The 12,877-nt window shown below is 41.7% G+C and overlaps 2 protein-coding genes across 9 annotated transcripts; one reads left to right on the top strand and one right to left on the bottom strand.

Annotated features, from left to right (window-relative positions):
* Positions 1-124: 124 nt before the first annotated feature.
* Positions 125-8,918, bottom strand: cep72 (centrosomal protein 72). Of its 4 annotated transcripts, none has more exons than XM_035413513.1 (14): positions 8,769-8,918; positions 8,104-8,231; positions 7,574-7,766; positions 7,054-7,168; positions 6,409-6,587; positions 6,099-6,151; positions 5,831-5,876; positions 4,500-4,688; positions 4,199-4,410; positions 3,691-3,799; positions 3,296-3,474; positions 2,655-2,781; positions 1,948-2,080; positions 125-1,053 (listed from the first exon to the last, which is right to left on the bottom strand). In XM_035413513.1, the coding sequence occupies exons 1-14, from the start codon at positions 8,857-8,859 to the stop codon at positions 861-863; spliced, it is 1,947 nt and encodes a 648-aa protein (XP_035269404.1). In that variant the 5' UTR covers positions 8,860-8,918; the 3' UTR covers positions 125-860. The 4 variants fall into 4 exon arrangements, with proteins under 4 accessions (XP_035269404.1, XP_035269413.1, XP_035269427.1 ...); XM_035413522.1 differs by having other exon boundaries at positions 8,794-8,885; XM_035413536.1 differs by having other exon boundaries at positions 7,574-7,794; positions 8,721-8,781.
* LOC118225365 lies at positions 8,881-12,599 on the top strand. Of its 5 annotated transcripts, XM_035413658.1 has the most exons (4): positions 8,925-9,052; positions 9,688-9,725; positions 9,963-10,068; positions 10,329-12,599. In XM_035413658.1, exons 3-4 carry the CDS (start codon positions 9,979-9,981, stop codon positions 10,854-10,856), a joined length of 618 nt encoding a protein of 205 aa, XP_035269549.1. In that variant the 5' UTR covers positions 8,925-9,052; positions 9,688-9,725; positions 9,963-9,978; the 3' UTR covers positions 10,857-12,599. The 5 variants fall into 5 exon arrangements, with proteins under 5 accessions (XP_035269578.1, XP_035269541.1, XP_035269549.1 ...); XM_035413687.1 differs by lacking the exon at positions 9,688-9,725 and having other exon boundaries at positions 8,881-8,947; XM_035413650.1 differs by lacking the exon at positions 9,688-9,725 and having other exon boundaries at positions 8,918-9,052.
* Positions 12,600-12,877: the final 278 nt, after the last annotated feature.

Here is a 12,877-nt window from a genome sequence, read left to right as displayed (position 1 = left end):
TTGCTCCTTCCTCGTTTCCTCTATTATTGCATATTTGTCACACTGAATGGTTTCAGATCTTCAGACAAAATGTAATACTAGACAAAGGGAACCCGAGTAAACACAAAACACAGGATCCCATAGCATTCGTGTAACAATTTATTAAGTTAAAGCTACATAAACCCAGTATCTCAAACAGGGTTAACATGATTTGTCTTACAGGACAGCTGTACTTACTGTAGCACACACAAGCAGTCCACAACACAAGATGGTGTGCTTCTGTTATGAATAGCCACAATAACACTGGCTAAAGGTCACACTCACCCTCGGGACCGGATGCAATACAACTTCTCAAACCGGAGAAGACACTGAGGGTTTGCAGTTAAAACAGACACTAGTCTTTCTGAATGGGAGAATTGTTTCAGCTTACTTCTAACACTCAAAACAGTCTGCATATTTGTTAATGCATATCTGCCATGCCTACAATAATAAATAAAATTTAAACAATGTATATCAATTTATGCAAGTACACAATATAAAGTTTTAAATATTAAAACAGATGTTGTACACCCAAGAACAAATAAATATACGCATGGACACCAAGCGATAGGAAAGCGAAGCTTCATGATCGGCAAACTCATTGATGGTCATGTGTTTAAACTACAGCGACTAGCTTATGTGAACCATTCACAGTGCTTTTCACAAGTAACAGGGTTTTTATTTGTTGAGGGTTTTGATTGGTCAATTGATTAATTTCAGTAATCGATTGCATGTGATGGATCTACCCATTTTTGGATTCATGAATCTTCACTTTCCTGTCACTTAAGCTCAGTTTAAATAACTAAGTAAAACTACATAAAAAAATAACAAGCCTGAGTTCTTCAGCTGTCCTCTGGTCTTGTCTTGTTAATGTCTGACATCAGGCTGAGGGTCCTGCTCAGCTCACTGAAGCTGAAGTGAAGCTTCTCCACCTCGGCCTTGTGCCGGGCCTGGTTCTCCTCCACCTCCACCCTGTGACGAGCCCGGCACTCCTCCAGCTCCGCTAGCAGACGCTCGTTAGTGGACACCAGTGATCTGGAACCACAGACATGAATACAGAAAACAGAAGCACAGAATGAATGATGGTATTACCTCACTATGTGTGTGGTGTCCGTATGAAGGCATGTCTATTCAAAGTGGGCACGGATTTAACTGTGAGGCGATAAAAACTATTGCCATACAGCCGTTTGTAGCTTCTGTGTGGCCATTTAAAAGGGTACTCTATTAGATACTTTGTAAAGAACTCCATAATGGGAGGGATCTGGCTATGGCAACAAATGCAGTGAACTGTGAGGGGGGTTTAAAAGGGCAAAACAATAACTTACAAACTCTTTATGGCAAGCGACTTGTCTCATTGGTCCCCAGTTTGAACGATAAACATAAGTTAATTTAATACTACACAATAAAGAAGCTTTAAACAAAGCTTAATTGTATTGTATTTTATTAACCAATCACCTGAGTATGTGCCCTGAGTAAGTGCCCAGTTGAACTTACTGAATTGTAAACCATTGCAGGAGACATGTTTTTACATCATTACACACAGAGATTTGCGCCAGTGTAATTCAAGCTAAGTATCATAAGGGAATTTAAAGGTACCCTGGTTCCAGCCAGATTTTGGATTGTGTAGCCTCCCCTAAGGTGAAATTCATGCTTGCTGTGTGATCTGGGTTTAATGTGTTCATGGCTATGGATAACTGTTACACAATGAGTATTGTTCTTTATGTCCAATAAGAACCTGTGTTATGCAGTTGTTCCAATGACCTTCAGTATGCACTTATTGTACGTTGCTTTGGATAAAAGCGTCTGCCAAATGAATGTAATGTAATGTAATGTGCATGATTAGACAGAGCCTTTGTTTCCAGGTCAGACAGGCAGGCAGGGATCAGTGAGTGAATGGGGGCCTGCTGACTGGGCAGTGGTGCTGTTCACCTGTGGCTCTCCTGCAGCATGTCAGCCAGCCCCTGCACCTTCTCCGCCTGCTTCACCCGCGCCCTCAGCTGCTCCACCTCCTCCTGCATCTGCTCCACCTCCCCCTTCAGCTCCTCAGCGGCGGCCTGCCTCCCTGGGAGCGATAAGAGGTCGCGACGTCAGACTGCATAAACAAACCGAGCGATACAGAAACGCGCTGTACTCGCACAACCCACAGTGCACAAAAAAAAACAGACGCTGCGCCAACACAAAGCACACTGGGCCAGCCCAGCCTACAGCTGACACCTGGCCAACACTAACCACACTCTATGCCCAGGTCACCACTGCAAAAGAGAACTGTGTTCACTGTTGACCTGTTAAAAATGACCCAAACAGCAAAACACACACACTGCTGTACGGTACACTATCAAAAATAATCATAATACTAACCAAACTTATCACGTACTAGAACAATCCATGCAGTTATTAATGCAGGTGAAATAACCTAGTGGGCCTCCAACTGCAGTGGTTCTAACCAGGCAGATTTAAAACCACCGCAACTCACTGTCAACATCAAGCTGACCGAGTTCTGTGAGTTAAAGCAGGTCCTCCCAAGCCAAAGGAAACAGATGTGCTCCTGTCCTGATTCACATGAGGTCAATTACAGCAAAAGGCTGATCCAAGCTCAGCTGCACTCTGTACAATAACATCCACGTACTGCCACCCACCAGTGAGCTCAGGGTCCTGCGTGCCGTTTCTCCCACTGGCCAGTAGTCTCTGCTCCACTCGGATCAGCTGCTTCTGCAGGGAAACGTTCTCTTCCAGAGCACATCTCAGCTGCTGGTCCAGATCCTCCTGAACCACAGCAGCGAAATGTTAAACAATGCACAAATACTCACTGCATGTGTGTGGTGCAAATGTCCTTTAAAATTCACAAGAAATAAATGGACAGCGGGGCTATGAAAAAGCAGTAACACGAGAGAGATGAGACTACTGAAACGACTGTCTTGCATTTCAGAACATAACATAACAAAACGACCAGTTACTCCGCCATTGTGCAACTTGAAAATAAAGACACAAACACAACCTGACCAATTAACATAAAAAGTAAAAACCCTCTCCAAAAGAAACCCAAAAAAACTCCACGATACACTGCACTCTTGAGTGACATCAGTCAACTTTACAGACTCAGGTGCACAGGCCAAATGAATGTGTAGATTCTATTGCTGAACCTGAATTTTTATAATTCATTTTGGCCATGAGACAAAGAACTGGAGTTATATCCTGACACAGGAACATGTATAATTGCATAATAATAACATGCACATGTATCTGTGAGCTGTACACATGTATATGTAGTAAGTCTTACTATAGAGCAGTGAGCGTTTTTCAGCTGTTCAGACAGTCTTTCAATCTCTGCTCGGTGTTCCTTCTGTAGCCTATTTCTTTCAGATTTCATGAGCTCCTTGTTCACTCTCTGGCTGTTTGCCTCTACTTCTCCATTTGAGTCATCTTGCTTCATTGTGGAGAGTATCTCAATGGCCTGTGCTGTGGATTGAAAAGAGGATTATGTCTAGCAGGGGAGTAACAAATCCCTCACTCTCCACCTATGCTGATGTTTGGTAACTGTGGGCACAAAATGGCCGCCACTCAAAACTGGCATGACCATTTTACACTGTAAGCAGCATCTGAACATTTCTACTCTAATGTTCAAGTAGAGTTTACACAAGATGGATTCATTGTCAATTACATTTGGGGACTTACAGAGAAATTTATGGTTGTGTTGGAGAGATCTCTTGCCATCCCAGTGCCTGTCTACTAGGCCAAGCAACAACTCTAGCGGTCTTCTGTAGGATTCCCTGGGGCCAGAATTCTGAATAGAATTTGTACAAATCAACACAATTGACAACTAAACTGATAATAATAGCTACGTTATGTTTTGTAGACCTCATTACAGGTACACCAACTATTGTGGTAACACATCAGACATTTTAAAACCTATGATTGTATGAGTGACAAGACTGTCTCAGTGCCATTTATGCAGGAAATAATATCTATGAATTATCTGCAACTTCATGGATGTGTTTTTGAGATATTTTTGACAGAGAATACAGCTTTCCTTTTAACTGCAATTTTAAATAAATGAAGAAACATTTTGAGTACCCATTCAAGTAATCAATCAGCATGGTGAAACGCAAATAATCAGTAGCATGTATAAAAAGACCAGTTTTCGTGGCAGTGGTAGTATCATTAGTAATAAAATGATTCAGACCTGGTCATTTGATGGGGGCTTTCTCATCAATTCCTTCTTGGAGGAGTTCTCAGTCAGTGGGACAGCCCTTTCAGTGAGGGGGCTGTGCGGGGACAGTCTTGTAGAAGAGGGAAGGGGCAGGGCATCCTGGATACTGCGGGCAGTGGTGCCAGGGCTGGGAGGATGGCTTGTTAAAGTGGAACCATGGGGAGCAGGTGGGGAACGAGGGCCGCCTAATGGAAGAACACAATGCTGGTCAGATATGCGTCATTTGGATGCATTTAAAGTTAGCATGGCCGATTCACTTCATCCTTCTGCTCACCTGGGTTTGGGGTGAAGTTCCCCCTGGCAGGGAATCTGCCGAGCCTCTCAATCTCAGACCCAGGGCGGGGTCTGATCTTCTTGGCATCGACGAATGTGACCCTAAGGCCCTCGCTGACTCTCACTGAGCCATTGCCCTTATTTAAGGCCACACCCTTTGGAGGCTGGACACTGGACTGTGGCTGATGCTCTGGAAAATAAAACAGTGCAACACTGAACACAAAATCACAGTTGCATGAACAGACTGATCAGAAAGGTGCAAATAATCCCACATTTTATGCTTCAAGCACACTCACGGCCGTGTGTATTAGTTTTTAAGAAATAAAAATCACCACGGTGTTGTGAAAACTCCCTGTGCAAAGTGCTCTGTGTGATAGCGAGTGTGTGCATCTCGTAGACCCCCCTCTCCTGCCCTCCACTGAAAGAAACGTCCTGATGTGAACTAAAAGATGTCCTGCTCTGGGCGTATAGGAAAACATCAAGGAAAACCAGTGGTCATGTTAACGCAGGATTATGTGATTCACTATTTTTTATGCAGAAAAAGAGCCAAAATGCAGGGGAAAAAAATCCAATGCGTTCTACAAAACTCAGATATTGCCAGGTCATTTTTAAAAATTAGGCCCACTAAAGCTGATGACTCAGACTTGAACCACAACAAAATACTTACTCCATACTTATAACAAAAAAAACTTACTCAAAATACTTATGCCAAAACATTATTCATACCTTATTTCATCCCGCTAATCTCACTGTTCAATCCAACTTTAGCTAACTACTTAGCTTGCAGTGCTATAACTTCTTTAGCCAGCAGGCTAATAAAGGCTAAGAATGTCCTACGCAGGTCCCGTGTGAATGAGAAGACATGTGACAGCGTTGTATCCAATAAAGGGTCGATACTTCAAAATGGCACCAGAAAACAGAGGGATGTAGCCAGCGTCGTGACACCGGCACCACGGGAATTCATTTCGCTCTGTCGCATAGCCTACTGTCTGTCAGTGCCAACCAGTGTCAACTATTGGTCAGCGAAATGGGACGGGTGCTCAGTTGGCTCAATCCAAGTAATGTGACAAACAAAGACAAAAAAACTAAACTTTCTTCCCCCTTTGATACCAAAGGTAAATGACTTCTGTTCATCCCAAATGCATTCTTAATTGTCCCTGGGACATTGGGACGCCGTTAGTCTCGAGCCCTACTGTGCTGTACCAACGTAATAAATGCCAAGACAAGTAGACATACATTTAGCCTTGCACAGCTGTCTACGTACTGCAAACAGACAAATACACAAATCAGATTTTTTTTTATAAGTATATTATTGGTAAAAAATACACTCACTGTCTCTGATGTTTTCAGGATGCCTGAGGATGGATTTATTCATATCCTGAAGGACAAATGTGAAAATAAAAAAAGTTGTAACTTGGGCTAACATATGGCTGCACCAACGATGATTTGGATATAACTTACAGTATATATATATATATATATATATAAATATATATATATACACATATACATTTATATGAATATAAATATAAATGAATCGCTAGAATAGAAGAGCTTCAACCTGCCCAGCCAAAGTGAAAGTAAAGTCAGACGCGCTCACCTGCATTGGAGACGGTGCACCTTCAGACCTGTATTCACCTTTCTCAAGGTTATCTGCAAAGCAAACACAAAACAAAAAACTTGTTTGTTTCCACACAAAACGAAAAATGACCAAAAGAAATACTAAATCTGAACAACAGCTACTCCAAACAGAACATAAACATGGCAAACTGAAGAATGGAACCTTAGAAGCAATCAAAGGAGACTAATGTGGATGTTAATGGAGAAATTTCTTCTTGCTGTTGCTGGGAATGACAGGCAGTCTACCAGCAGGTGAGGCATATAGACAGCCAAAACCCCACCCACCTTACCCTGTAAGGGATACAGTTTTGATTCTGGCTGCTTATTGGTGGAGCCAGTGAGGGCTGGCGGTTTGCTCAAATCCCAGTTGCTCTTTGCAACCATGTTTAAGATTTCATCATCAGAGTGGTCAAGGACAGAGGGCTTCCAGGTCAGCCGGTTCACTGAGGTCATCCTGGGCTGACTGCTCCTGCAAGGTATATAGTCTACTTCATCACCCTGTAAGCCACTGGGAAACCAACACTGAATGGACAACCTATTTTATGGTCTTCAAATATTGCATAACCACAAAAAACAGCATTGCTGCCTGCTAGCACTAAATGATAAGCAGGAGTATACCCCACACCCAGTAACAGAATAATTCAAAAAGGGATGAACATGAAACAAGAATTCACACTGAAATGAAACACATCTATTTTCCCAGCTAGGGTTTCATCAGAATTTAGTTTGAAGAATGCAGACAAAAAATATCCAAAACTGTGTTCACTGTACGTGGAAATCCTGTTATAAAGATACACTTTGTTTCTGTTAGTGTCCATACCTACCTTGCGAGGGAAGCTAAGAAGCATGTGTTTTTGCCTCAGTAATGACTATTAGGCTACAGTGTCATATAAAAGGGCTCATTTAATCCAGAACCGTGTTTCAGAGCAACGCACCTCTGATTTGCCGTGTCTGAAACCGAACAGGCCACCTGTTGACATTCAACCACTGTCTGACCGGAAAACTGCTGTAGGGATGCCTTCCTCTCACCATCTCGGACGGGGCAGTCATCTTGGGGAGCGGGCATAGGGTGGAGTGGGAGCAACGGTACTTAAAGGGGTAAAACTAAACTCACAACAATCACAATCAGCCAATCAAATGTTTACCAATCTTCAGTGGAACTTTCACAAAACAGTTAAGAGAAGCAATGCAGCATTTTTACAGGCATGAGCTGACATGGACAAAGATTATGTATAATGGTAATGACAAAGATGTTTTAAATGTAATAGATCCTGTATAGATGGTTTCTTTGTGAAGACTATCAGGAAAATCTGAGATTTTTTGTCCAGATTCATAAAAAATGTCACCGTAGAGCAGTATGTTCTACCTGGGCGCCCATAAAAATGACCTGTTACAGAGCAATGCATTAAATTAAAAATACTCTTGAGCTGTTTATATATATGTGTGACCATGTACCAAGCATGCGCAGATTAGCCAGCGTATACACAAGATGGAGACGGTAGTCAACACAGTTCTTCACCACGGGATTAAGCCGGAGGTCCAGCTCTTTCAGTGCCTTCAGCTTACGCAGCAGTAGGACTTCCCTAAGGGAAGCTATTTTGTTGTAGTAAAGGTTCAGATGCTCCAGCATATTCAGGTGCAGGAGACCCTGTAGAAGGGCAGGGACATGTTGGGTTCTTAACATAAAAAGATAGCAGTAATATTAATACAGGGTTTTCTACTGAGAGTGTAAGGTACTTGTTTAGGGCATGGATGGATTTGCCCATTCTAGGTCCTATTGATATACTGTAACCACTAAACAAAAATCAAAATACAGCCTTAACATTTCACTAATAAAGTGTTTTACAGACAGAAGGTTGCTTAGAAGGTTGTAGACCTGTGTAGCAAGAATTTTATACAAAATATACACTCCTATTTTACAGTAATATAATTTGTTGGACATCAAGCCAACGGGAAAGTTATTGTTGCTTGACAAGAACTCTCACCTCTACAGAGAACAGAGCATTGTGAGAAAGGTCCAAGACTTTCAGGCGGACAAAGTTCTTCAGAGAGTTCCCTAGGTGACGTATTTTCCCCTCATATGATCCAGGGAGAGACAGGGATTTGACGTCCACTGAAAATTTACACCAATGCCAGTACAAAAATGTGGATTCAAATCTAAAGAGAATAAGCATTATCATGGCCAACTTAATATGGCCCTCGAATGTACCTAACGTTTTCACCCTAGCTGGCCAAAAATCAATGTAAACGTTACTTGAACGTAGCTGAAGGCTACGGTTAGCTCATAAGGTAACCGGAGAAAGCACCACGACAGGTGTATGTCACAAGTATCATAGGTAGCTAAGCTACAGTTAACATTATAAATTCACCTCTTGTGAATACGTTTGATGTCATTATTGTCAGTGTTCTTTATAAATTCTGTAACGTATTGCTAGCCGACATTAGCCAGCAAGTTACATACCTTCCTTACGTTTAGTTAGCCATCTAACGTTTAGCTACACTAACATAACGTTACCGCAGGTGGCTAGCATAACTAACTTTAGCTAGCTAAATCAAGCATTTTTTCCAAGAATAAAAATAATGGACATTTAAGTAAACACACCATTTTAACCTTATATTCGTATTTCATATTTGATCGCTATTAATTTACCCAAGCAAGTATGTTGAAGTCGAACCTTCTCTCGTATCCATTGCTCAGTTATAGTCAACTGCTCAGTTCCTAGCAAATGCTCCGCCGCCATATTTTCAAAACAAATGAGACGTTCAAGGCTTGAGCAAGCATGCGCACACCGAGTTACAGCCGCGAGCACGTCGGAAGCTCATCGGGAGGCACGTAAAGCTGCAGGAGAGAATGGTCAATATGTTCTGTTAGATTATGTAGACTTATTCGCTAGCAGTTAACACAAGGTTTTCAGGGACGCTACACAAGTTCATGTAAGAAGTTATAATTTAATCGATAATGTAACATATCAATACGTACTTACAAGCTCGGCTATCATTAAGTGACAACTGCAAATCGATGCCTTGATTGGGCGTGCTTGGACCAGACTCATTTTACGTTTGCTAAACGGCTATCTTATTTGACAGCTTTTAACTTCATCGGACGAAAATCGGCGTTGGTTTGTCTAACGAATCTCACTTTCCATTCTTAAAGTTTTGTTCGTAGGTTATATGCATCGATAGTGGTCTCGATTAATGTACCTTTTGAATAAATTCGAATTACACAAATATTGATGTCTGGTTAGTCTAATGTTAATTTACGCACGGCGGACAGCCGAGGACGATCGTAAATTACCTGTTGTTAGGTGCTGTCTGTCCGGTGAAGTTCCTGCTGCTTTGTTGTTGCCATAACTTGACTCTTATCGTGAGTAATGTTGGTAGCAAATTGTGAGTAATTCCGTGGGGGAAATGGCTCCTTTTCAATCTTAAGTTAACCTCTTATATATTAATTTGGAATGACCATTTAATATAGGCTACTTTTGAGAAAAAAGCACAAGCCATGATTAGGAAAAATATCAATTTTCACTTTTTGCTTACTTTGACTTGATTATTTCCATTGATTTATTCAGAATTAAAAGTTGCTGGATGGATATTTGATTTATAAGATGTATGTATGGTTTTTCCTTCAATATCATTTGATTTCTAACATCAGTATTAATTTCATGTTGACTGGTAGTTAAATGCTGCATATGAATCATGTTTGGTGCTGTTTTACATATTCTTCTCATTAGATCATACACATAGCCTACATATTGCATACTTCACAGATACTTTATAGGGAATTTATATTGTTTAATACATTAATAAAATGTTCCTGGTACTGAATTTGATCATTTTAACTCAGCTGAAGCTTATACCTGATGGCTGTCACTCTAAACCAGTGGATTGCTGAATTATCTAACATCACCCTATCACTTTCTGCGTTGTACACAGCTTTTCAGCTTTTCAAGGTAATTTTTAAATTATTGTCAGAAATGTCTTGTTTTGTAGTTGAGGCTGATTGCAATCATAAATTGTTATATCTGCTGTGGGCATGGCTGTGTATGGTTATGTAATCAAAGTATTTTGAAAATTACACTCAGTCTCACAAATTCAGCTTCTGTATCACTGCCTCAATTCTTTTGGCTGCCACCATTTATACTATGGAGGCACATTGCCAAACGGCTGTGGCTCTGTCTCTCTGTCTCTGTCTCTGTCTCTGTCTCTCTAGGACCACAGGGCTCCAGCAGTGGGCTTCTTCCTGTTGGGCAGTTCTGCAGTTCTCTGCTCTCTGCCCCTCTCCAGCCCCGCTGTGATTGGTGTCCAGGGTGAATTGGAGTGGGCAGGAGGAGTCCTGGGCCCGGCCCTGGTGTCCTTCGGCTTCCTGTGGCTGAGCCAGGACCACTCCACCGCCCACGTGCTACTGGTGGGCTCTGCAGCTCTCCTGGGGCTTCGTGATTGGTTGTCGCCGGAAACCCTGGTGGTGATGTCACGCTGTTTGGCGCTTTCGTCCTTGTGCTGCTCACTAACTGTCTGTGTGTTCACCACCAATGTGGCCGGAGCCTTGGGGAGTGTGGCCCTCAGCCTGCCGGCTCTTGTGGCCCCTGTGCCTGGGGCCAAGGCTTTCACTTCTCTGGTGGCTCCTGGGGATGCGGAACACGTTCTGAAGTGTCTGCTGAAAGGACTGATGGCGATTGGGTGTCTGTCCATAAAGAAAGCACTGGACAGGCACCTGCTGGACCTTCAGAGCTGGGACTGAACTGAACTGGTGCCACTTCACTCAAATTAATCCCTTTGATGCCCCCTGGTGGATACTCATGGTATGCACACTGACTATAATTGCAATGCAAGTGAAACCTGTTCTGTGAAGAAACCTACATCACTTCCCCTGTTTATACATTGACCTGAGTAAACATTTTAAGCGGCATTTGAATGAGGAGGCACACAACAGCTGCAGTGTACCAAATGGAAATTGAAATGCATGATGGTGACATAGAACTCTTGGCATAAAATGAGGGTTGAGTGAAAGGCTTTGTTTCCGAACAAATTTCTACATAAGCAAGCTATTGTTCTGAGAAAGAGGCACATGATCCTGGGGTCTTCCTCCCCTAGGCTGGCAATGTGAAAATACAATTTATTCAAACCCCTTCAATGTATGGTACTGCTGTAATTTAGAAAACAGTAGCGGTTTTGTTATTTCTGATGTCAGCATTTACATGTTATGGCTCAGCACTTAAATGCACATCACTGAGACCAATTAGTACAGACTTGGAGATCGTACAGGAAAAAGCTTGTGAAGTATACTGCTGATCAGATCGCACTATTTCCAACTGGGTTACGAGCCCACTGTCTCAGTTTCTGCAGTGCCCAGTGCTTGGAACACATAACCCACATTGCTCATGGGTAGTGACAGATTGTGACCCTAAAGTCACATTCACATGACCATAGCAGTGTTATCCAGACCATGGCAAGGCTGCTGGTAGCATTAGATTCACGATGAATGGAATTTTTTTTGGTTGCCTGGTTAGATCTTGATGTACCTTAGACAAATGCAAAAATATGTCAAATAACACACAAAATATTGAATATATTACTATTAAAACATTGATTCCAAGATTATTTGTTTTAAGACTACAATTGAGATGCAACCGATATTTGCTGTTTTTAGGTTTTAGATCTTCTCAAAGGGACTTCTTGGTCTAGCCAACACAGTATGCATTTATATAGTGCTTTTCTCAAAACGCCTCACAGAGAAGCTGGGAAGCTCACTTCAACCACCATCAATGTGTAGCACCCACCTGGTAGAGGAACAGCAGCCATTTTGCACTAGCTATCTCACTGCACGTTAGCTTCGGTGCAGTGGGAGGAAGTTATTCAGCAGTAAAATTAAATGGTAAAAAATGAAACCGTATGTACTGTATGTAAAGCCGATTTGAAATGGTTCATGGTAAAATCATCACTGGTTCTTACGGCCTGTGCTGCAACAGAGCCTCTGTGCATTAGTCTGTCCCATGTGGCCTGGCAGGGAGGGGACAATGCGGACTCAAGCTTCTGTTCGGCTGCACAAGGAAAGGGGTTGTGCAGGGGTCAGCACTCGTGTCTGTAGTCACTGTGGGCTGCTTTGACCAGTCTCCACTTCAGGACAGAATTCAATACATTGTTACGGTTTTCTAATTGTATATAGGTTTGACATTTCCATTTTATGGCAAAATATGTAAACAGAAAAATATGTCTGTAAATTGTAGGTTTGTCTGAATGAACTAACAGATGCTTAGATTACATTTTTCATTAAATCCCTTGCTATTTTCTTCTTTAATCAACAGGTTTTATTTTCTAGATATTCCCTCACTTTGGTTTCATTCAGTTAGTTGAAGAATGGGTCCTGACTCTGTTTTTGATTACTGTTGAAAGTGAAAAGATGCTTTTAAAAGCTCTGCTTTTCAACTGCGCAGTTAGACGTGTTGCACAGTGATAGAAATGACTAAGATTTATTTGAAAACTACTTTAACAGGTTTCAGTGTTCTGTGTATTGTTAATCCTCTCCAATCTACATTAGGGTTGTGAGGGGAATTTTCAGTCTGAAACAAGAATACTATTTTCTTTTTAAAAGCCCTATGGTGTTTTTGAAATGGTTATTAAATAAATGTATTTAGCCAATTACTTGATCAGTTCTTGACCAAACACAAATAGCATTTTCTGTGAGTGAATTGTGTAATTTCTGCATCATGCTGCCATACATATTTTGAAAAATGTAATCATCTCACCTGCTTACCTCAGCGA

This window comes from Anguilla anguilla, chromosome 1 (genome assembly GCF_013347855.1).
Source record: "Anguilla anguilla isolate fAngAng1 chromosome 1, fAngAng1.pri, whole genome shotgun sequence".
Classification (NCBI taxonomy): Eukaryota; Metazoa; Chordata; class Actinopteri; order Anguilliformes; family Anguillidae; genus Anguilla; species Anguilla anguilla.
The sequence above is the reverse complement of the archived record's forward strand: the minus strand, read 5'-3'. Positions and strand labels throughout refer to the sequence as shown.

Bases quoted from the DNA above. Each gene is read 5' to 3' on its own strand.
- cep72 (XM_035413513.1), bottom strand. From the start codon at position 8,859: ATGGCGGCGGAGCATTTGCTAGGAACTGAGCAGTTGACTATAACTGAG. The intron at 3,800-4,198 runs GTCTGAATCATT...AATTCTATTCAG, and splicing joins AGCCCCCATCAAATGACCAG to AATTCTGGCCCCAGGGAATC. The intron at 2,081-2,654 runs GTGGGTGGCAGT...TATCGCTCCCAG, and splicing joins GCAGGACCCTGAGCTCACTG to GGAGGCAGGCCGCCGCTGAG.
- LOC118225365 (XM_035413687.1), top strand. From the start codon at position 9,979: ATGGCTGTCACTCTAAACCAGTGGATTGCTGAATTATCTAACATCACC. The intron at 10,069-10,328 runs GTAATTTTTAAA...CTGTCTCTCTAG, and splicing joins CAGCTTTTCAGCTTTTCAAG to GACCACAGGGCTCCAGCAGT.